The sequence below is a fragment of the Haliaeetus leucocephalus genome, unplaced genomic scaffold (assembly GCF_000737465.1).
Source record: "Haliaeetus leucocephalus isolate CR32 unplaced genomic scaffold, Haliaeetus_leucocephalus-4.0 Scaffold339, whole genome shotgun sequence".
Lineage (NCBI taxonomy): Eukaryota > Metazoa > Chordata > Aves > Accipitriformes > Accipitridae > Haliaeetus > Haliaeetus leucocephalus.
Genome location: NW_010972775.1, coordinates 6,223,656 through 6,248,158, shown reverse-complemented (window position 1 = coordinate 6,248,158; position 24,503 = coordinate 6,223,656). Strand labels below are relative to the sequence as shown.

At 39.2% G+C, this 24,503-nt stretch overlaps 2 protein-coding genes across 2 annotated transcripts in view; both read right to left on the bottom strand.

Annotated features, from left to right (window-relative positions):
* The window catches only part of MTMR10 (myotubularin related protein 10), a 536,484-nt gene that overhangs the window by 152,951 nt on the left and 359,030 nt on the right, over nt 1-24,503 (bottom strand). The window lies entirely within an intron of this gene.
* Nucleotides 1-24,503, bottom strand: part of TRPM1 (transient receptor potential cation channel, subfamily M, member 1) — a 151,092-nt gene that overhangs the window by 102,548 nt on the left and 24,041 nt on the right. Inside the window, exon 3 of the mRNA XM_010572265.1 lies at nt 24,326-24,499. Within this exon, the coding sequence (XP_010570567.1) occupies nt 24,326-24,499 (174 nt within the window). The remainder of the gene's footprint in view (nt 1-24,325; nt 24,500-24,503) is intronic.

The window sequence follows — 24,503 nt, the reverse complement described above, 5'->3', positions numbered from 1 at the left end:
TCTCTCTCGAACACAGGGGAAGCTTCCAGCAGCTTCTTACAGAAGCCACCCCTGTAACCCCCCCCGCTACCTAAACCTTGCCACACAAAACCAATACACTAAGAAAAGTGAAAGAAAATCCATTTGTTGACTTCTGTTTCTTTAAAACATGGGGAGGTGAAACCTGAATTCTAAAAATGGGACTATGAAGATAATAATAAAAAACATATTCTATGCGGATTAAAGTTCATAACTGCTTTAGGGACACTAAAACAGAGTAAGCAAAGCTCTTTAAAACTAAAGCAGTGGTTCACTTTGAATACTGAATTTAGATGCTAAGTTACTACAGATATTTCAGGCCTTCACTTGGGATAAATCTCTGTTTTACCTGTGCAAAGCCTAAAACACTGGCTGTGATGCTTCACTCAGTTTTGTTGTTTAGAATGGCAATGTTTCATTGCTCTGGGCTTTTATGAAAGCAAGCTAATTATTATTTCAGCTCCACTAATGAGCCAAAGATTGAACATACTGTAGAGTTTTAAAAATTGTTTTGTGGGCAAAAGGAGGGGGAAAAAATAATTTATTTCTCCAGGTCTATTCATTACTTCAGCCTTCATATGAGGTATTACAGAATAGTACCAAGACAGCAGAAAGAACCTCATTCTCCACAACACTTAGCTACTAACCTGGTACCAAGGTTCCAAATAATTTCCATAAGGAATATTGATATTTTGCCATAAACTGCTGTCTTCAAAATGTACTGTGTGATCTCCGACAGTCAGTTCAGATCAGGAAACTGGGCTTATAAATCCCTATCTCAGAAAGGCAGCTGTGGTTTAGGACAATTTTGTCTTTTTGTCCCTCTCCTTCTGCAAACTTTCTAAAGATAGCAGTATTTATTTTCAAGTTTCTTAAAACATAGTTATTGTGAAAAATTTCAGTTTTGATAAACCAATGCTTTTTGACTGAAACCTGTTTCACTCATCAGTTCTCCAATCAGCTACATAAATAAAGTATTTCCATATTGAAATAAGAAATGGAGATAGATCCTCATTTGAATAAATTTGTGTAAGTTAAAGGGCAGATATTGGAAACTTGTGGTTTGGGGGTTTAATGCAAGTATTAGAAGAACTAAACCCAGGCCTAGTTAGTTTCCCATGAACCTGAGAATGCAGTAGCACTGGTAGAACTGATTAACCATCTTCCATTAAAAAACCCCACTTTTATGATGCACTGTTTGGTTATTACTGTGCAGAAGAAATAAGAATGCAAAATCTGAATTTCCATAAAAGCATCACTTTCAGTAAAACTATTGAGTTTTAGTTTTGTGAGGAAAATAGGAATGTTTCTAAAAAAGGTTTCAAAACATACAGAAGCTACTTCTGTGGAGAAAACAGTTGTACTTACAAACAATATTTCTCTAGCCAATGGCATAACTAGTGGGTTAAAAACTCATCTAGGTGAACAAGTAGATAGTTCATGGGCTCTCGTTCATTGTAAGAAGCAAAGCAATTTGTTATTTATTTCATTTGCCTTCAAAGCCCAATTCAACACAATATTAAGTTGTCTGTAACAGATACTGATGGAAACAGATGAGAAATGTCACCAGATCTTGGACAGCAACCTAACGTGCAAAATTATATAGCGTGAATTACAATTGGAAATGACTGAATTGCTGTAATAGGAGTAAAAACCTCATCCCTCTCCTATGTGTAGAATTTAGCTCTGGAATTGATGAATTCAGGACCTGTATCTGCCCGCTTACTTTGAAAGCACAGGTAGCCTGTCATCCTTGGACCAGGTGAATTTCTAGTCCCCTTGCCTTTAGTGGTATGCAAAGAATTAAAGAGAAGAAGCTTGGAAGAGAATTATAAAAACCTGAATTCACTCCAGCACTTCAGAGAATACAGGCCATGTGGAGCTGGAGATCCTCAGTAGTTGGTATGGAACAATGTATATGTGCCAGCAGATCAGTCATATTGTCCTATGTTACTCTGGATACAAAGCTGAGTCTTTAAAAACAGTCTAGGATTTCACATCTACTTTAAGGATAATGACAACAAATTAATTACAATGATGTTCATTCAGTCTCAGCACACTTGTAAGTAACTTTCCTTTTAGATAGACAGAAAACCAGAACTCTTTCCAGTCTTCACAGTCATAGTAATACAGTAAATTAGATGACAGAAAGGATTACACTGCACTTTATGAGATTATTTTACAGACGAGCTTTGCTGCAACCTCCTCCATTTTCTGTGCATCATCAACCTGGAGCAAGCACTTCTCACTGGACTCAGACTTGTCTATGTGACAAAGCACTTCCTTGTAGTAAATTAAAATACCTATATCAGCCTAGACTGACAAATGATAAAAAGTACTAACAAAGTAGTGACTCCTGGATAACCATTACAATCAGTTTGCCTAAACAATCAGATCAAGATTTTTCTTCATTTTCCCTATATTTTCATTATTTTCCATGCATCCTGTTTATATTCAAACAATTAGATGTGGTAAATAAAATGGTAAATATTTCCTGTTAAATACAGTTTGAAGTGTTTTTCTCCTGTGCCTAAAGCATGGCTGAAACTGTCTGCACATTAATACAGTTACTGTTGCTCTGTGATAAAAATGGAATGCTAGCCTTGTTACTGCAACAACGAACTGGAGCTAGAGGGGAGCACCAAGAGTCCGTTGTGCTGGGCAGACTGGAAAGATGCTGGGGGTCTTGCGGGTGTGAGCAGGGTGACCCTAGATACAAAATGCAAAAAAGACTGATTTTAGAAGTAGACCATTGCCACTGGTGGCAGCCCCCATTGAACAGGTGACTTTAATGTATACTGTACAAACATAGACAGCAATCAGCTTCAGCCTCACAATCTTAAAAACAAAGGAGATTTTGACATAGATTTCAATGAGGATACACTCTCATGACAGTAACAAGAGTTTTCTTATTCATTTCAGCTGAGCAAAAAATCACCATCATTTCAGTATTCAGTACACCACTTTTTTCAATGCAATACTGTGGTCTCAAACAAAGCTAGTTAAATAAATCCAGAACAGTCCCATATCTACCAGCAACTAAAATAAAGGCTGAAAGAATGTCTCTTGCCTAGCTAATAACAGAGGACTTGAAAGGATAGTGAAGAAAAAGAGAGCGCTAAAGAATTAAATCATAAACAAAATGAGTAATTTAAATACAAGTAAGCATTGAAGCCTTGTACCTGCACCGTTAGATACTAGCCCACAAAACTCCACTGATCTGAGAATTGAAACAATGAGCCTGTGTAACTGTGGAAGGAAGTAGCCTATTTCTGCTTCTCACCACAAGATAACATCTACAACTGGTGACAAAAGCCCGCTCCTTGCTTGGGTAAACAAGGAAGGTCTGAGCAGCAGGTACGCTGGAACTCTGCTCATGTTCAACACAGTAAATAATGAAACAAGGCTTCCTACTGTGCTCCATCATTCCCAAGATAGAGGAAGCAACTGCTTCTTGTTGGGAGATAATTGAATTGCTATCAGTTCTAAAAAGGGGGAAGGACAGACTTCCATTAGATGCTTTGTTAATGTATCAGTTCTCTTACTCATAGCATTGAGTTCCATTGTGAAATTCCAAACACATAGTTACTAGTGCCACATCCGTTTGGTATCTTCAATGATAAGTAAACACTTCTTACCTCCATCATTTGGCAATTTGGTTTTCACACACACTTTTTTTTATTATCACCAGCTCCATCTGGTGGATATTCTGCAGCACGTATTTTCTTGAAGGGAAAGAATAGCATTTTCTAATACACTTTTGCTTATCCTCCCTTTAGAAATATAAGCATTAAAATGTCTAATATTTAATTCTTTTTACATGATATTAGCATGTGGGAAAGGTCAAATATGCTGAAATGTCCATCTTTAGTCGCAATTCATTGTCCAGGAGAGGTTTAAAAACCTCTCTGTAAGAAAAGGAGTTTAATTGGCCAGTGCCCTTTCCTAAACCATAATGCACTGGTATTATACACAATCATGTTGGCTCTGATTGTGAAAATTGCTTTTCAAGTGAGAAATATAAATAAAATATATAAAATAAATTTGGACCAGTTAGTAATAATGGCAACTGTAACAGAAAAGACCTAGAAACGTGCATGTGCAATACATTTCGATAGAAGAACAAGAAGACAATATGAGGTATGAGTTAGCAGCAAGATAAAAGTAAACATAAGGTGTAGAACAGGTTTAGAAATAAAGGAACTGAGAACCAGAGGTCTTCCTGGCCCTGGCCCTGATTTTCTATGGGACCATGCGCAAGTCACCCCATATCTTTAATACCTTGGTTTCTCTTTCTGAACAAAAGAAGCAATCATATAAACCTATGCAAAGACTCTTAATTCCCTGATATTTGTAAAATCATTTGGAGTCCTTGGACAGATATGATTATTGTCTGCAAAGTGCTTGAGCAAACAATCCCTACATTTTACAAGAACATTCTCAACTGTATTGACAAGCCCCCAGTTCTTCAAGGTAACGAGTTCAAAATTTTGCAAGATGTTCAAAGTACTTTGCCAGCATTAATAAAACTTACCAAAAGAGAAAGAAAGGGAAACCACAGCTGAACTTCCAAGGGTGTTCATTTAAAAGGGTCAGCTACACAAACCAAACATCTCATTTCAGAGTTCACACATCACCAGAAGTAAGAAAAACAAGGGAGGAGAAATACAAATATAATAGCATTGATCCCCCTTCTCTGCCTATAACTCTAGCACTTAAAGGTCTCTATTTCAGTTAAATTTACCAACCACAGATGATGCAGTCAGGAAACACAGCTCTCTAATCTAGCCCACATCAGTGAGCAATGAATCAGCATCTCCTAGATGGTCTTGTCTGGCAGAGCTTAGCACCTCTCAACGATTGTTCGTCCCTATTTATTCACATTGCTTAACTCACTGAGTCCTTTGACATTCCAGTGAGATTTAGCATTATGCTGGATGTTTTCTGATTGTAGTGTTTTACCTTCTTGTTGACAGATATTTGTTAAGAAAAGCAATGTGCATCAAAGTAGTGAAACCTAATTAAATCGAGGCAGATTTTAAGAAGCCAATTAGGAGAAAAATACATTGCTCTCATCTGCCTACCAAGCACTGGATAAAAATGTAACTGTGCTTTTTGTTGACAATCTACGTAGAAGAATAGGGCAAGCCTGTAAGGTTTTTATTGATTTCCTGGGGATTGCCAACAGGAGTTGCTGTAATGCTCATGCTAGAGAAAGACAATACCATGCACTCTCACTCACAGACTGTCAGGAGCACCTCATCCCTTTTACCTGTTGATTATGACATTAGCATCAGTTCACGCTCAATGGTGAGTGTGCAATCATTAGAAACAAAAAGCTTCTGGGCAGCTACAGATCATTACTCCAGCAGCAATATCTAGACATAACAGCCACCAGCCTGCCATGCCCTTTTACAGTGAGAGGCAAATGAAAGTTAGCTGTGACAGACCCATTACTCAGGTCTCTGATCAGAAGCAATTATACAGAGAATTCCTACCTTTACCAGCTCCTTCAGTTACAGGTTCTCTGTTTCTGCTAGGAACATTTATCATAGTAATACATTCCAGCTGACCAACTCATGTCACACCAATCTCCAGAGATCTGACAGATGATGGGGAGTTTTCTTTGCTGCTTCCTAAATTTCAACAAGTGACATTGATAAGGGGATATATAATGAATGAGTCGAGGACTTCTCTTTTTTCCTCTTTCATAGTCAATATCCTAACATTTGTGTAGTTGGGATCACAATAGTTAGCCACCTCTCTCTCCTGACTATAAAGTCTCAGTGACACCAATAAAGACAAAAACTGCTCCAAAACACACACGCTAGAGTCAAATGAGCAAAGCGAGACAATAAAAAACTACAATCCCACCTGACCTTGCAGTAATAGGATCACACCAAGATTAGCCTATGTCATAGATTAAGCCCACTGAAGTAAACTAATCTTTCTGCAGTCAGCTAAGACTACATGTTTACTCACTAAGCTGGGAAAAACTCAGGAGTGTAAAATGTGTATCTGCTGGAACAGGCCATCTACACTGCAGCTACGTGAATGTTTAGCGCACTTACTGCTGCACCACTGACCTTACGGTGATGGCTTCAGAAAGGAAAAGCTCTCTAAACTATACTGTGTGACTGATGAAAAAAAACCCATATTCAAGTCAGTGGAGCACTGTTATATTAAAAATCTCTTACAGACTCCACTAATTCACATTTGGGCAGTCAACTTTTTGTCTGAGCAAAGCTGTGCAGGCAGCTTCCAGAAGAGAGGAATTCTGCACATCAGCACAAAGATGCCTTGCAGGCAGTGGGACAGCCTTCCTTTGGCTGGCAGAGAAATATTCCATTCAGACTACAAGGAACAGGAAGCTCTGAGCTGTGGCAGCTCTGAGAAGGAACAGCATAACCACTGTGCTTCTCTGCCCATGAATACAGCAGCTGGTGACTCTGCTTAACTGCAAATGTACTAGCCCTCTTCTGTCCTGCCATCAGTCCCTTTGCACAGCGATCACCAGAGCACCACACTACAAAATGGGTTTTTGTTCCCTGCTGAGTACCATCAAACTACTACTTGCCCAATCAGTAAGAGGAATGGCATTTGTCCATCTGCACCTGGGGAATAAGATACATCTGGGGTCATTTTCTTCCTCACAGGAAGTTCCTTTCTAGTACATACATCACACTTCTTCTCTAGAAAATATATTTACCAGTCTCCACATCTTTAGGAGCTGTCTATTCTGCCATCGCAGTCCAGGCTGCTCACAAACAATCCTTTTGTACACTTCCTTCTCTCTTTCACCTCTATTAATTTAAATGTATTCCAGGATCTCTATTTTGAATTTTCATCAAAATATCAACATCTGAATGAAACAGGGGGACTGGGAGAATTAACACAGAAGTAAAACATGTTTTGGCAGTGTTTCCTTACATGCCTTTCGTTTTCTACTCATGGCAACAATCACAGCCCAGTGTCTCCAGATAACAATGCTAACAGTTGTACCTGTGAAAACACAGTATCCAAGATGCTGAGCTGACATCAAAGATACTGTTTTACTGAAGGTATAGTATAAGTGGCACCAAAACCAGGTTGTCCAAACCTCTAGGTAGTCACCACTGCAGAAGCACCAGAACAGCAAGGTCCCTGCATGGGAAAGCAACCTGTCTCTGTGTCACCATCATACTACTGCTGCCTAACTTACCAAGCTGGCCTATTTTGATACTCGTTTTTTAAAGAGCTCCTAGCTCGATAGAGATAAAAGTGCAAAATTTAAGATGAACATACCCACTTAGTGTTTGCAAACATATATATACACTCATATATCCAAGTCAATATATTATTCCTGCTTATTAGTCTACCCAAAGAAGGTCTCCCCACATGTCCTCAAGAAAGTTCATCTTCATGTGCTACAGGACAACAGAAGTGCAATGAAATGAAATCTTCAAGAAATATTTTATGAGTAGATAGTGTCTTGAGAGCAAATTCATAAATAATGAATGAAGTCCAAGACTAATTTGACAGAAGATGAAGAAAACTTCTTGACTGCCAGAAGACATTCTAGTTCACTAAGACCTACTGTGTTTTGTGCTATGCAATAGAACATGTTGTTTTTTTTCTTTTTTCCTTAGCAAGTACTACATCTTTCTGGACCCAATCCTACACAACTTACAGGTGCTGAATACTCCACATAAAATTTACCATAGTTCAGAAACAAAAGCAGTGCATATTTTAGGACTTAGGGGAGAGTTAAGCATAGATTGGCTTTATGCCAGCCCTCAGCAGTGTAGGCTGAATTCCACCTTTAATGAAGTCAATATGAACTAGGCTTTTCCAGGATCTGCAGGATTGGGCCTACTGTTAAATTAGAAAACTGTTGTTACATTGTTTCACTGCAGCCAAGTTAATTCTCAGCATACACACATTTTAATCAGAACTTTGACATTTGCTTTAGTAGGGAGTAAGCAGATACAACAGGAATCAACCAAAAGGACAAAATAATGCAATTACCACATGGTTGCATACCTGTGATGTAAATCCAGTCAAATGATTCCATTTAGCCCTTTGCATGTGCAGGCATTAATCACCTCTTTGTTCTGCATTTGTACAGTATCTAGCTCAATAGGGTCCACGCCTTTGCTTTCTGGGATCGTACCAAAAATAATTAAAACAGTACCACCGCACGCTTAAAGTTTTTGTTTTTAATCAAATCCATTGGGAAAGTATACATTACCTTCTCACTATCCACTACTCTCACAAGATTCTGCTAAAAATATTAGTATTAAAAGGAGAAAACACATTCAAAGCAGTAATATTTTTGCATCCATTAACAGGATTATTATTCCCTAATAAAATTCAGGAAAATGAACACCAAAGGCCTATTTTATCAGGACACATCTAGTTGTAACTGTGAATTAAAAAAAAAATCCCAAACTGAATAAGGAAGAAACATGGTGATATGGCAACTTGAACCATTAGTACTTTGAAGATGAAAACTTGGCCTCAGCTTGATGTGAAAGGTTTTTAATTAGTTGTGATGGAAGTCCGACAACTGGCTTGAAATAGGAACAAGACTGAAAGCAACCATTTGTAGCTTTGAACACATACATATGCAATTACTCCTGATGACTATATCCCTGATTGACTCCATTTGCACTTATCCTGACAATGAGTGACTCTTGCTTCCTTAGCTTAACCCACATTTTATCCAAGATGTCCTTGCAAGATGGATTCTTGGAAAAACTACGTTTGCCCACAACTTACTTTTGAACTTCTAATTTCCAAACTTGTGCAGTCTGTTGATATCATTCAAATTGGTATTACTAGCAGAAAACTGTATATCAAGCAAGATTTCTGCAGCAAAATTAACAAGAGCTTTCAGGTAGAAAGGGACTTTGAAGAATTTCCCATTGACAGCTCTGAAACTGGTAGGCTGTAAAGAGAATGTCTGAGCTGTGTGTTGCATAAATAGCCAGCAGCACAGTGAGTCCTTACAAACTAAAACAGATATAACCATGATAGACCTAGGTTATACCGCTGCCATCAAGCTCTCTTTGGTTTGGCTGATAAATAGGGAGTTGCAACATCCATCTTCACTACTGGTGCTGTGCACTGATTCAGTCCTGCAAACTCCCAAGCTCTCATCTCAGTAACAATGAGGTGTAGGCAGTTTCTCATCTGAGCCACTCAAGGCCTGGCTGGTGACTAAGCCCACTGTCAAGCTGTATTTCAGCAGCCACATAATCAATACAGATACAAGGAAAGCTACTGTATTGATCTAATTTGATTTTCTGTTGTGTGTTTCTCTCAAAATAAGTGTGACCATATTAGATTCCAGTGTGGCTGGTAAAGTGACATGAACTGCAAACGCTCAGAAATCTATCCCTTTGCTTCAGGTCAAGGGGGACTGAAGAGATAATCATGACAGTGCAACAAAAATAACACCAATCTTGCTTACAGCATCAGCCATTTTTCATTCATCATCTATTTCTTTTACTGTTCTATGTATCAGCAATGTTTTCTTCTGCAAGTATAATGCATACTAAAGAAACCTGAACTTTGATAAAGCATTAACAAGTACATATCAAAAGATATGTATGCACCTCTGTACTTTTTCCTCAAGTATATTTCAGATGACTAAAAATGTACTTTCATTATTCATTTTGAAGACACAAAGAATCCCTCTCTTCTTTTAAATACAAGAAATATAGAGAATGTCTTTGCTGAGGTAACATATTCCAGGTATATCAAAATGCTATTATATTATTAAAAGAATAGCTCAGATTTAAACTACTGAAGATGAATTCAAGTTCAAGTGTCAGAAGACATACCGGAAGAAATAACTACCACTTGGGAGAAAAACCCAGGCAGCTCTCATCTCACTAAAGGTAGAATGAGCATTTTTAGCATCCTGCTTTGCAAAAGACCTTTGACCCAAGCAAATGACCACTCAAGCAATGGTAGAAAAGATGACCACATTTCTTCTCTCAGTTGCACCCAATCTGTTCACTTACTTTACTGTTCTCCTTAAAATAGAAAAATGAGAAGCACCTACCTTGTCAGACTTGAAGAAATCCCTGTATTCTTCGGATGTATGTTAGTTAGATAGAGTAAGATAATGCTTATTTTAAAAACAAAGTATTCCCCGTAGCCCTTAGCATGCAGAGGTTCTTTTAGTTCTGCTAGAGAATGTGCAAACGTCTACTCAGGGTATTAGAAAATGCTAATTCCTAATTCCCTCGACTAAGCCTGCTTGCTGCTATGGACTACTACAGGCTTTATTCCTATTAGAGACTTATTGGTTGCCCAAGGTGACAGTGCTGTGTCACAGGTAATCATGAAAGTGATACGGTAAAGGGTTTCTAAAAATTAGCTTTGAGTAAAAAGATCAAATTATTAACTCCGTAGCCTTTTAAGCCTAAAAAACCAAGCAGGTGGTTATGTTCTACTTTTCCAGTATTAGCTGATATGCAATAAAGTCACATACTCTTTCCATTTACAAGCCAAACTGCCACTTGAAGAATCAGTGACAGCAGATTGGAGCAGGCTGATACTACTCCCCAGATGGCAGCAATTAGAAAAAGAGAAGGTCAAGCCATGTCAGAAAAAGGAGTGTTTGTGTTCATTTTTCAATTTTGGGTGTAGGCCAATTAATCTTTTCTAATAGTGTAACTTAGAACCATGCTGATTACCAAACAATAGAATAAATCCTAGGAGGAGTTAACACCTGCAACTGCCATCTACAGCAGGAACAAGAACAATGGTATTGATTGGACACATGTTGTTTGATGTTCCTTGATGCTTTGAAAAGAAACAAATACCTATCAACCTAGCTGTAATCATAATGAAACTCTCATCAAACAGCTGAAAATTTCATTATTCAGTAAGGCATTCTCCAAGGCATATCTGAGCACAGATATGGAATTTAATGAGATTTGTGCACCACAACTTGTTTGTATTTTTGTAAGGGAAATTTTGTATTTTATGTAAATTTTGGCAAAAATCTAAATGAGACATTTTTGGTTTAGGTTGACTTCTACCATCCTGGAGTATGTTGTTTAAACAAACTATATTGTGGCATTTAGCTTCAGGTAATGTTGAATAATCTGTGCTCATGTGAACTACTGCATTTTATTATAGGATGTGCAGCTGGCTGCCTATTTGCCTATTCTCCTTGGAGGCCTGTGCTACGTATCTCACATAATATAGTATCTCATCTGGCTGAATTGATAGCATGTCTTCTGGAAGCCACAAGAACACAATGTGACATGAGTTACCAATGAAACTAGCCCTGGAGAGAAACAGCATGTAAAGCTTTCCACTTCATGACTAACTTCACTATTTTAACTTTGAGATCCTACAAAATTATTTCTTGAACCATCCATTTACAGGGCTTTACACTTCTGCTTAAGTTCAAATCTTAATAGGCTGTTTGGGGATCAAAATGCTTCCAGCTAGTTCAAGTCTTAACAGTTCTCCGGTCTTTTCCCCTCATCCTTTCATAATAGACTGAACAGTTTCTATTTCCATTTTCTAGTATACAGTCCAGACAGATTGTCTTTGATATTTACTGAGACCTTAGTCCCTGCCTGATGCTTTTGACTAACATCTCATTACAAATGAGAAATAATTTAAATATTACAGACTGCAGACAAAGAATTCCATTTAGAAAACACATACATAAACTAGTAATCCCATTTTGATCAACCTCAAATTTCTCCTTAACTTCAGTAAGTGTGGTGTATCAACATCTTCCAGAAAATTAAAAGATCATGAGAGCCCATACAGCAAAACCTGTAACTTGCAATTAACCACCTACAGTTAGTCTGTAGCACTCAACTATCTACTTTACAAAGTTAAAACTATTAGAATGTGCAGCAATTATACGTACTGATGTTAATCTTTAGACACTCCCCTGATATTCAAATTCCTTTGGGTTCCATTAGAGAATGCAATGTGTGCCATGGAGAAACCTGGAATCACAAGTAAATTCTTTAGGTATTTTCTTCCAGCTATTCCAAGCAGGAATCTGTGCAACCATGACAAAAGAGAGAAAAAGGAAAGAAAATCTGTTCTCATCTTAGCCATTCTTTCCATGGCTTCTCACTTCCTCCTTTCTGGTTTTAGAACACTGCGGAGCTCTCAGATCTGGAGACATCTGTGTCATAACAGCAGCGAAGGCTTTTTTCAGCGGGAAGTACCACCATGCCCATGAGCCACAGTTCCCTTTTTTTGCTTCTTTTTCCCCAAAGGATGTCTCATGAGAATTTAGTTAAGAATGAAAACTTTCTTAAACATATTGAGCACCTGTGCCAGAAAAATCACATTTAACTGTAGGTATGTGATTACTTAAAGCAATCTTTGCAGGACAGAGTGCCAGATGAGAAACTGCCTTGTGAGTTAACCTTTCTTTTTGCTTTTTTTGTGAGAAAAAAGACTAATTTAATGGGCAGATGAGTTTCCACAGAGGTGACAAGACAGTTGTAGGAAAAGTTCTCAAAGTCTGTCAGGCATTACTCTGTCAGTAGCCATTGAGTTCTTGTCTGAAATGCACAAAATAGCGCACTTCCTATAACTGAAATTACTCTGTGGTCTGCTACTTTTGAAACAATGCTTTAGTTTCCATAACTGGGAAACCATTTAAAATTAATCTACTTCGTAATTATCAGCCTCGAAAAAACTACCTTCAGAGTCTCATTGTCTGCACAGCAGTGCATGCCAAAGTAAAAGACAGCATTATACAGATTTGTATACTGTTCTAAATGTAATTGGTTTCAGTTGTTTTGTGTATCCTAAAGCAACTAGAAAAGTCATAATTAATGCAACCACAATCAAACCTTTAATTATTCTTTACATTTTATGCGTAGCGGAGATGGATGTTCCCATATGGTCTCTTAGTCTCGATGACGCACACTGAGTCCTCCTGGTTTAGGCACGTTTCTTTTTTTTTTTTACCGCCTTCCTATGTGTCAAGCCAAGCTTCCCTACATCATTCACATCATCAGGCTCCAGCAGATGGAGCTCGCAAGCCACTTGTTTGGCTTAGATACAAGGTAGAGCTAAACAGGCAGCTTGTCATTAGACCAGACCGCTATTAACAGTACTAGCTGATAAGAACTTCTCTTGTGCAAATCAAATATCCCTCCACTATTTGTTCTTCCTGAAGCAAAATGATGGGCAGTTTCTTCTCTACTCTCCTGCTTTGAATCATTGATCTCGTATCAGTACTTTGCTTATCCCTTCTCCACAGAAGCATGGAAGATAAAGGCAGACATGGAGAAGGCAATGTGGCTCTGTACTTCAGTCATTTTTTCTTTCCATGGTCAAAGTCACAGTTTACCAAGGATACGAATTCCCTACTTAAGCAATTACCAGTCCCCGATGTTACTAAAATGCAAAAGCACAGATCTATCTTCACCTAAAAGGAAGGTGAAGTGACACATTTCATTTAGACCCATCTGGCAGCAACTCAAAAAGAGAAAGGCATAGGTCAGAACACATCTTGCTGGCACCCCAGAACAAGACAAGAAGGACATGAAGATTATGGGAGACAGAAGGGGATTAATAAACTGAATTTGCAGAGGAACCTGATCTTTCTATTGCAGAATGAGACAAAGCTTCCAACACTGAAGAGGAAGCAATATGTTCTCTGAAAGTTCTTGTTCCTTGGCTGCATCCTCAGCTACAGTAATCATTTTCTTAGGATGCTGGCTAGCAGTGCAATATGTCCCAAAGCAATGGTTAATATCTATTCTGCTCTTCCACAGAGCCTTTATTAAAGATCATAAACTGAAAAAAATTCCTGCCGAAACACTGGTCTTTAAAGTGAGTCTCTGAAAATGGGAGCTACCAGCATTCAAAAATATTATTTCCCTCTACCTAACTGAAGTAAAGTTGAGACTGTGTAATAGGTTCTATCAGATAACATGATCCAGAAAGATATACCTCCATTTCCCTATACAGAGCTGACTATAGCCCTGCTCTTCATGCTGTTTAATCTTACTCCCCTCTTTGATCTATTGGGCCATATACCTAGACAGCAACTGCCAAAGTGCAATTATACCAATAAAGACTGGAAGGTCCAGAGCATGAATATGTGGCCAACACATTACTTGCCTCAATAACTCTTATGGCTACATACAGATAAAGGCAGATTCTGACACGTAAGTTTATTTTTCCCAGCAGACAGTGAAAGAGACTCCTGGAGATATTTTTTCAAATTAATTTTCAAGTAATTTAATTTTTTAAGAATTTTATTTTTATACAATCAAAATTTTATCAGCTGGAGAAGGAAACACTGCACTAACTGAAATGAGAGTAATTATGATCTGTTGAGACAGGTTGTGGATACTGATGTATTTTAACTGTATGCTGTTAGGCTGTCAGCAATGTAAGAGTAATTGATGTAGCAAAATCTAGACAATAATAAATGAAAAAAGCAGATAAGTATTTTACAGGACCCAAACAGGAATTCTGGCTAAGAATCCACTGCCCCTCTAAGGGGCTCTGAGACAAAGAAAACTGCTGAAGCCAGAATAATACCATTAGCAGTATCTTGTTAGAAAATTAGACTTACAGCTGGTAATAAGAGACTCTTAAAACTGTTAATAATATTGCATAAACTTCTGGAAAATACATAAGGAGATATATAGCTACCATAAAACATGATTGCTTCACTGCTATTGTAAGCAGTATCAAACCCAGGAACTAAATAATGTTGAACTAGAACTAATCTAAGAAATTCAAGATTTTGATTGAGGCTCTGCTTTTAACTAGCTCTTTTTTTTTTTTAAAAAAAAAAGGATAGAAAGAGAGAGAGATAAATGTTCATTTTTGGTTTTGGTTAGTGTTCATAGATTCACAGAATGCCCAGCCACTGGACGTCACTGTACTGGATGTCCAGGATGTTGGACAAAAAGATAATTAAATAGGTTAAGATTCCCAGGCCCTCAGACTTCTCCCAGAGCATTTGCCAGTTCCCAGTAAAGGCATTCAGAATGTTCCAGTTCCCACCCTGGTCCATCAATCTCCCCCAGCTATTCTTCCTCCTTACCAGAAGGGAAGTAGGTGCTTCACTGCATTTGGATGCAGACTGAGAAGGAATCAGGCAATTTCTAAGCCAAAGACATCTGTGTGAGCAAACCTCAATGGCACAATCACATGATCTTATTTCTGAAACCCAGGTCTATCTTTTAGGCAGCTAGCCCACATACCAGCTCTACTGCTCAGTGCTTTTGTTCTTAAGCTTGCATAGGGCAGAAGTATTTTTAAGTCACTGTGTTCCTCATCTGCAGGGACAGTTTGGCTTCTATCTGATGTAAACAGATGCTTCTGCATCTGCACAGGTTCTTGGTGTTCCAAGCAGAAGGCAGTCAGAGCACACAGTGTTCATAACACCTCCACTGTGGCCCATGTTGCAGTGCAGTCTGGCAGATACACTGGCACACAGCCATCGTCTTTTCTAAAAGGGTCCAAGGAACAATCAGGCAAAGGAAAATACATGCTTTCCTTCTGGAAGGGGTCTTCCTAAGGCACAGCTTCCACTTGCCTATCCTTTTATGCTGCCAACACGGTACAGAGGGACAACGTAACAAAGGAAAGCTAATCTCACAAGCATTTTCAACTATGTGACATCTCTGCTGGAAATGCGGTGGGGTGAGGATTCTGAGATGTCTTGAAGGGTTTTGGGGGGTTTGGGCAATGACTGAAGCATTTTTCATAAGCTCTGAGAGTCATTTCATAACACTAAATTTGAATAGTGCCAGTGAGGTCCCTACTGCAGTGAGGCAGCTGGGCCATCTAAAATGGCTGACACAAGAAACAGGGACATAGTCGATACACTGTTTGCTCCTTTTCCTCCCTAGAAGATTCCTGCCACTCACCCTGTGTGGCACTGTTGCAGGGCAGCTTTCTCTCCCATCCTGAGCACAGTTCAGTGATACAGGTAAGTCAACATGGGATGTATGATGCGATGCTTGTCCTCATTCCCTCTAGTAGACAGCTCATGACTGAGTTCAATAGTAGTAGTATAAAGCAGAGAGTTAAAAATAGCTCTGCCTCCTACACATTAATTAGCTTTCAAATCTCTGCAGTGCATCTGTTTTGACATCTCCAGAGGTCTTAATCTCTGTTAGGAACTAATTAAAGTTATGAGGAAAGATTCTCACCCATACCTTAGCACATTTGCTCAAGGAAAAGGGGCCCGAAAAGCCTGAAGTCAGGTAGAGCAGAAAATGCTGGCAGCTTCTGAGGACCCCAATGACAGTTCAGGTGTAAGATGTCTGCCAGGGACAGGACCACAGGGCACAATGTTGCTGACCTACATCAGACATGAGATACTGTCTACGTGTTGTAAATCTTCCTAGCTGCTGAAGCTGTCTAGAATCATAAAAGTAGAAAAGTAATTTAAGTAGTCTTCTCCCTTGCTAGGTTGCCAGTCTTGTGGTCTGCTTCTTACAGCTATGTCACAGTATGGGCCAAAACCAACATTCTAAAAAACATGACTACCAACTAAAAGGCAAGCTAATTCTTAAAAAAAAGAGAAAGAAAGAAAATACTGGAAGTTGGATTCCTAAGCTGACACATTTGTTCAACAGTGCTAAACAGAAGCTATTGCAGTAAAAAGTTTTACTGTGACTATTACTGGAATTACTAAAATTAGAACAAGAGGGGAAAAAAACATCCTCATTTGAAGTGGTTAGCCTCGTTGTTTTATGATTTCAGCTACACAACTAGCTAACTGATGATTTTAGCCATCAGCTGTGGCTTAAATGGGATATTGTGAATGCTGGCAGGCCCACTTACATAGAGAAAACAGACTTCTGCACTTTTTTATATATAGCTTGTAATCCAGAAATGAAGAGATGACTGTGCACAAAGTCTGGTTCTCCTGATCTCACACTGATGTCAGCTCCAAAACCAACATTTCCTTCATTCAAATTCCTTAAACACCAGCTTATTTTCCATATTTGCATTCAAAAGTAAAAAACTGGAATAAACACAGAAATACTGCACAGCAGGTGTTATGCAGATCAAGATCTTTGCTCCTACTGGGATAGGTGGGGGTTTGTACTTTCATTGTGCTGTTTAGTTTACATGAGTCACTGCCTCTCCTCTTTCCTGCCTTTCTAATGGGCTTGTACTATACCAACAGGCATGTGTGTGAGGGGATGATGGGTATGGTAAAAAGAAACTTGAAGAGTCCCTGCAGAAATACCAATGCAGCTGGTGCTGTTTCTAATCTTGATTTAGAATGACAATACATAAGAAGTTGCATTGCTAATAACAACAAGAAGAAGGAAAATAGATAATACTAATGAATCCCAGAGAATCCAAATTAGGAACTAAACAAAAGTACCCCAGCTAATCTCTTCTGAGTGCCGGCACTCCAAGTTATTTGATAGCCAAGGCAGAATAAATAATAAGCCAAAATTATTTTTTTAAATTAATTTATTGGGAGGGGGAAGCAGGAAGGGAATGTAAGTTGTCTTTGTGGAATGTTGTCAGATGAGAATTAAAATTCTAATCTTTACTGAGGCCTCTGCTGGAATGTACAAAACACTGGGTACATTCCCTTGTGCACATATACACTTTGTGTTTTATTTTTCCATGGCATGCTGCTTAAAGGCTCACAGCTGCATTCTTACTTGGTTTCTCAGTAATCTTGGTACATAAACACAGTGACCCCCAAAGCTGCACTCCTCAGCCCTGGTGCCTGAAATACAACCTGTTTCACCCAAGAGTGAGATACATCTGAAGGTCCATGCTGGGACTAGGAGGAAACTGCTGTATGGGATCATCCTGAGATTTAGTCTGCTGCCCCCACCAAAAGCTTCTCAAACATGCTACCAAAGATGCCTTAGCAATTTTCAGTGGTCAGCAGTAGGACAGGGTGAGGCCCAACAGAGCTCTAATTTCACTTTCAAATGGTTAGAATTTGGCTTATGCTCTAAAATACCACTGTTAATATTCATCATCTATCACACTGTTGATCGCAGTTGTTACCCAAAGCACTTATCTTTCACAAAAAATAGAATATTCTTTCCAGGGATAGGAAAGGAGGAGGAGAGGAGAGATGTGATTTTTCTTCCCATGGTAGCTTCCCAGAAAATGTAGTCTGAACACCAAAGACAAGGAAGGCTTGTAGAGTGGACAAACACATCCCTTCACAAAAGGACTGTTCCACAATTCATAACAGAATGATATAAATGTTTTTCCTACTACCAAATAAACAAACTATACAGGCCACTTACTTATTGTAGGCAACTATTCAATAATCACGAAATAACATTGTGCAATAATAAAGTCAGATGCCAATTACTGACTCTTTTTACAGTCCATTCCCACTAAAGTCAAAGGCAAACTTCCAAGACAAGTATAAATGGAGACTTGGAGCTGGATTTGATCAAGTATTTTTTCAATAGATGCCTTACGGTTCAGACAATACATTAAAATATGTCACTGTATGCCTTAATCCCATTTACTTTGCTGAAGATGAGTGAGATCTGCAGCTCTGAAAATCCCACTAAATATTATCTGAATTTCTAGGAGCTTAAACAGCTTTGAAGAAATGCATTCATGCATGAAATTCACCCTGTGTTGGGGCCAGAAGAGGATTTTACGAACTCCGTTGGGAGCTAAGGTATACTGAGCCCTTGTGATGTAATGCGCAGGGAATCTCATCCTGATCACACTCTTTAAGGTTGCACATGCCATGTTGTAAATTAGCATTAAAACTCAGATGCTAGAAAGTAACTCCCCTATGCGAGAAGAATATAACAGATCACAGGACAGAGCCAGGCTGTATGTACATAACAAACAGCAACGCCTCACAGACTGTCAAAAATTATGTCCCTGGAAGCCCTACAGTGCCAAAGGAGATTCCCCTTGTATGGGAACTTTCCAGAGACTACAAGTACTGTCCAGTTAGCAAGGGTGGTGACAGAGAGTCCTACCCATGTGCCTTATCACTAATTGGAATGAGTCATTAGTCACTAACTGCAGTTTCTGTTGGACTCACTGAGGGGAATTAGGCCAACAGTCAAGTTTAAATTTTAACTCGTAGATACAAAATGTTGCTTTTCTAAGAGTAGTTCAAGTACACTTCAAATTCCACAAGAAAATCTCTATTTTCCGTGGCAGAAGTGCTTCCTAGTTCTTGCAGCACTGAGCATATTCGAGAAAGCACTGTGCTCCAGATGACTGCGACCAAGTAACATCTAAACCAATCAATGAATTCCATGAGCACAGACACTAATGAAGTCACTTCTCTATGGATTTGTATCTTACGGCCTCACTGCTGCATAATAATACACGAGCTCATGATACAGTCTCCCTCTCATAGAATTATTTGGTCTCTTCCATCCTATTAACCTATTTAGCCTAGTTTCAGACACTGCTTTGCTGTTAAAGCTAGCCAAAATTAGCCAGGGGAATCAGCAGTAGACAGACAAACAGTAAGGTTGCATTAAGTCTCCCTGACTTAGGAATCTAGGCTAAAAATAATCTATCCTCTGCACAGCTATTGTTAAACTGCTGTACTGTTGGGAAAGATCAGAAGAAAAAAATTCTTAGAATTCTGAGCATGTCTGCTCTTACTCTCTGAATACAGAAATCAGAGTAAATTCTTTTCTGCAGACCAAACTCCAGTCAGCCTAGGAAAATACAGGCTTACCCGGATCTAATACTGCCTAGTGCCAACAGAAGATTGCCTGAGTCACTTCCAGAGAACAGTCCCCAAGCCTACTTTCCCAAACACAAACAGGCCTACCCATTTATTTGGAAAGTTAATATTTAACAGTTCTGACCTCAGTTACTGGGGCAGCCTGTGTTTCCTCAACACAGCGTGGAGAAAAGCAACTTGGCTTCATTGGAAGACACAGTGGAGTGAGGAGCCTTTTGTGTTCACAAAATTCACCCAGGTTCCGATTGGCTGTGTTTCCATGCAGACCTTAAAAAAAAAAGTCAGGAAGAGAATAAGCTTTAAGTGTCAAAAAGAACATATAGTCCATTGTCTAAGACATGCCCACTTACAAAGCCAGTACTGCTACTAAATGATTTTAGACCTGGGTAAAATCATTTTACTTCTTCATCATAATTTCCTTGTTAAATGAGGCAATAGTATAGACCATTTTTTCCTGCAATGTGTTTTTCAAAGATTGTTATCTATAGAATTTTGAAAATGCAAGTGGCTAGAGTGAACTAAACATTATATCTTCAAGAGCAGAAAACTGAGCATATTTGACAGGTAATTTGAAGTGCATGTGAGCAGATTATTTTGTAGCCCACATATTCACTTCCATCAGTTCTTTTTTTTTCTTAAGGGTCTCAACAAAACTGCTTACATTTTTCTTGAACAAATCTGATATTTGAAAAGCCATTTATTTAATGACTTCATGGGAACCTTAAACTATTAAAGCTCATACTTGGAAAATCCTTTTTGTCACAACTTGCAAGCTTGATTCTCCACTTTCTCATTACATGACTACTTGATCATTACTCGCTGAAAACAGCGGAAGCCTTTTCAGTTACTTTAGGTCAGACCCTTGCAACAATATAAGACCTCAGTTAAAAAAATCAAGATTAGTCCTGATTTACATGAGCAAAAATGAAGGAAGAGTTACAGACTACAACTGGATCTAAATTAAGAATAGAAATTTTGCAGAACACAAAAAGGAGTTTTAACTACACTCACAGCTATACCTGTTATCATCATGTCTTACAGCTGCACTGTTCAATACACTGATGAATGCCAGGCACATCTGTTTTGTTTTTTTTTAAAGCCAACATAATTGATAACCTCAGATATTCTATTACTCTCTCACTAATATTTAAATGAATGCAACATCCATTTTATTTAATTACAGAAGCATAGAGAACCCGCAAATGAAATAGCACATTTCCAGTCAAGGTAAGATTATACAGGTGCAAAATCACTTGTTCACAAAACTGTCCAAATCTATTTACTGTCTCAGATATACTAAAACCAAAACCAACCCACAGTATGAAGCCAACCTTTCCAAACTTGTATAACTAGCTTTAAAAAATAAAATTATGAGAAAATTTTATTCTTTATCATATCTCTCTTGTCTATGTAAAACAGGTTAAATGTATCCCTTCCTTCTGTGGTACTAAACAAGTTTGACAAGGAGTCTAAGACAGATCTTTAGCTATCTCCAGAGTGGGATTAAAAGTGAAAGGACATATGGCCAATTTTACCATCAGTTGTGAAATTCTGACCTTTTATTCTGACCTCCCAACTATAATCTTCTCTTTTTGTTGTTTTTTTCATTAAGTATTTTCAGCCATGACTGTGAAGAACTTCTGCAGTCCCTAAAGCTCCTAGATTGTAAACTTCAAATGCAACACATTACAAAGAGTAAGTATTTGCAGTGAAATATGTATGCACTTAAAGTTTGATCAACACAAATGAACTTACATGTGTACTCCCATCAAATTCAGTGGGACACTTGGTTAAGTAAGGACCACTACAGCACAGAAACGTATGAGTGATGATGTCTTTAGATCATCTGTTATATGAGGTGTGGAACTTAGATAAGTGACATTTAAAGTATGTTTCTTAGTATGCAAAATAATAATCGATCAAACAGTCCAAAAGCAAACAATACAAAATGAGTCCAAGAGCAAAAAGCGAGAGTGTAAGCTTCTGAAAGCGAGTTCTGAAAGTACCAGAAAATTGCTGTCCTTCGAAGAGTTACAATTTGGTTTACTGTGTTTCCTCCCTTAGTTCACTGAACACTTCTATTCAGTATTTTGGCACGATGGCAGGATGACATCAAGTCTGTATCTCAGTGATGATCCATGCAAAGTTGCCCACACTAACAGGCCAGTCTCCATGAGAGGCTTGACACCATGAAGAGTCAGCAGTCAAGTCTAACAAAGCCCAAAGTTCAGTCTATCAGTCAAAACATTTTGACTGAGCAAAAAGTACTACAATCTCCCTTACATTGTGGCACCAACAGACAGCTAGGATAAGCCCAAAAGAATATGCTGCAAATAGTAAGCAAAAGCCAAGGCAAAACAGAAGATTTGTCACCTTTAGTAGCCTCCAATGGTATGATTTTCAGGGAGGCTAAGTGAAACATAAAGTTACTGTTATTCTGCTGAAACCAAAGGCAGAATGTGGGTATGCAAAGACCTCAGGTCCAGCAGATCAATCAGGCCTGCAGCGCAGGTATTCTTATCGTCACATGAAGCTGAACTAAGCAGTTAAGCTCTTTATACACTCAGAAATATAATTTTGTATTTCAGCTTTACAACAGACAGACCATAAACTCCGGACCAAAATTCCCCATGCTTCAAAACAAACTTCACCAGATAAATCCCCTCTGGCAACATACTGAGATGACTAGTCTCAGTACAGTGACTAATACTGCATAGCAAAATAAAGGTCTGTGGATACGTAGCCCTCAATTTATTTGGCTCAGCTGTGTTCAATTTGTCAACTATTCAAAGAAAAGATGACACTCCAGAACATGCATACAAAACCAAGGCTACCTTTGAATGACTTTCTCATTTTGTCTGTTCATTTAAGAACATATGGGGCACTCAATCCTCTCACCGTTTTCAAACAACGTTGATCTTTTTATCTAGTCTCAGAACTATGTAACTTCTTCTATGCATATGGTTCTAGAGACCTGTATTTATCAGAATAAATTCTGTCATGAGATACCATTTGTCTCTGATTATGTAACACGTTGTGACAGAAGCCCATGTTGTAATGGAGTGGCAATTTATTAGCAGACACTTTTGAAGAAAAACATGGTGCCACAGTCTCAAGAGGTTCATAGAGTATTTGTAGAGCAAATCACACCTCCAAAGAGCAAAGGGCAAAAGCATTACTAAAGCACACTTGAGACTCCTGTTCTAATGCTGTGGTTTAAGGTGCTGAGGGTGTTCCTGCACGTAAGAGATTACTTTTGCTCTCTTCACCCCAAATACCCCTAAGGTAAACTCTCTCTGCCACTGGCTGATTTGTTATATATTAAAGGAGCTGGCAGCAAAAGGTATGGGGATGAACACAGCATTTGTCCTGAAAAGCAAGCAAATCCCCTAATATCCAAGAAAGCTATAAAATTAATGTCTCAAAGACACCCCCAACTCACTCAAACTCAGTGACTCATGCTCGTTTGCTGTAACACAGCTTTGCTGGCAGAGGCATTAAAGCAACTGGCCTTATTTTCAATGTACGTCACGCTTGGGCAGTTGCTGATCAGATATCATTGGTGCCAAAAGCAGTTGGGTGGAAGAGTACATGCAATTGTGCTCCAGGGTAAAAGAGGAGGGAAGCCGTTCTATCTAGTGGAAACAACCTGCTGCTTTTCAGATGAAGACTGTAGGAGAGATGCAAAATTGAAAGCATCAGATGTGGACACCCGCTCTCCCCATCTCCTCTACTAATGACAGAGACAGGGCATTGCTTACTAGAGTCATCCTTTGTTAAAAAAGACTGACAATATGTAAATAACTTGGGGGAGGGGGAATTGTTGCCACACTCCAATGGACTTGGACTGAAATAATATCATTTTTAATGACTAACAGGAGTATTTCTCACTGTATTGAAATAAAAAGCATATAGAAATTAAAGTTACAAGGTGCAGGCTAACTACTGAAGTAATACTCATAATATGCAGTAACGTACTGCAGTATTTTTGAAGGAAGTAAAGGAAAAGAGGAGCTACACATTCCCTTCCTCCACAATGTCTTTTTCTGGCTAGGTTCACACAGGATACTGAAGGAGGTGGCTCTAATCCAGTATGGCAATTCCTATTTCTCATGCAGCACAGCCTCTTTTTCTCTTTGATTACAGGGGATATACAAATACATTACATTGTTAAGACAGCCTTTACAGTGAGACAAAGGCTCTTCACTGCTTTTACAAAGTACGGTTTGTGTGTAGCAAACGATACCCCTCTGTGGAAGGAAAGCGTTCCATTCCTTTCTCCCCAGATCAGAGCGTGGGTGGACTGCTAAGAGAACACACGTCGGCGTTTCTCTTGAATGTTTCCCATTTACCAGAACGAAGGGAAAAATCTTGCCTCTGCAGTTAGATCAGGTGGAGATTTCAGTGCCTATCCCTAAACCCGTGGGAGGAGAAACACGGGGAAGGGAGGAAGACACTGTTCTCCCCTCAGGAGAGACGGGACCGGACGGAAACCTCGCTTGCCTGCAGGGCAGAACAACACTGCTTCCTCTCCCCTGCCCTCGCCAGCGGGAGCTGCACAAACGTTTGCGGCTCTGCGACGGGGAGAGAGGGACCATTTCTTCCCCACTGTCTGGGGGAAGGGCTCACCCCCACGCTCGCCACACGCACGGCGCGCCGGTGGCCGAGGCGCACGCAGGCCTGACGCCAGGCTCTGGCCCGACACGCGGGCTCTTCCCCTGCTCCTCCGCCCGCAGCCTCCGAGCCGAGAGAGGCCGTGGAGGAGCCGGGCGCGGCGCTGAGGCCGGCCACGGCCACGCGTGTCTCG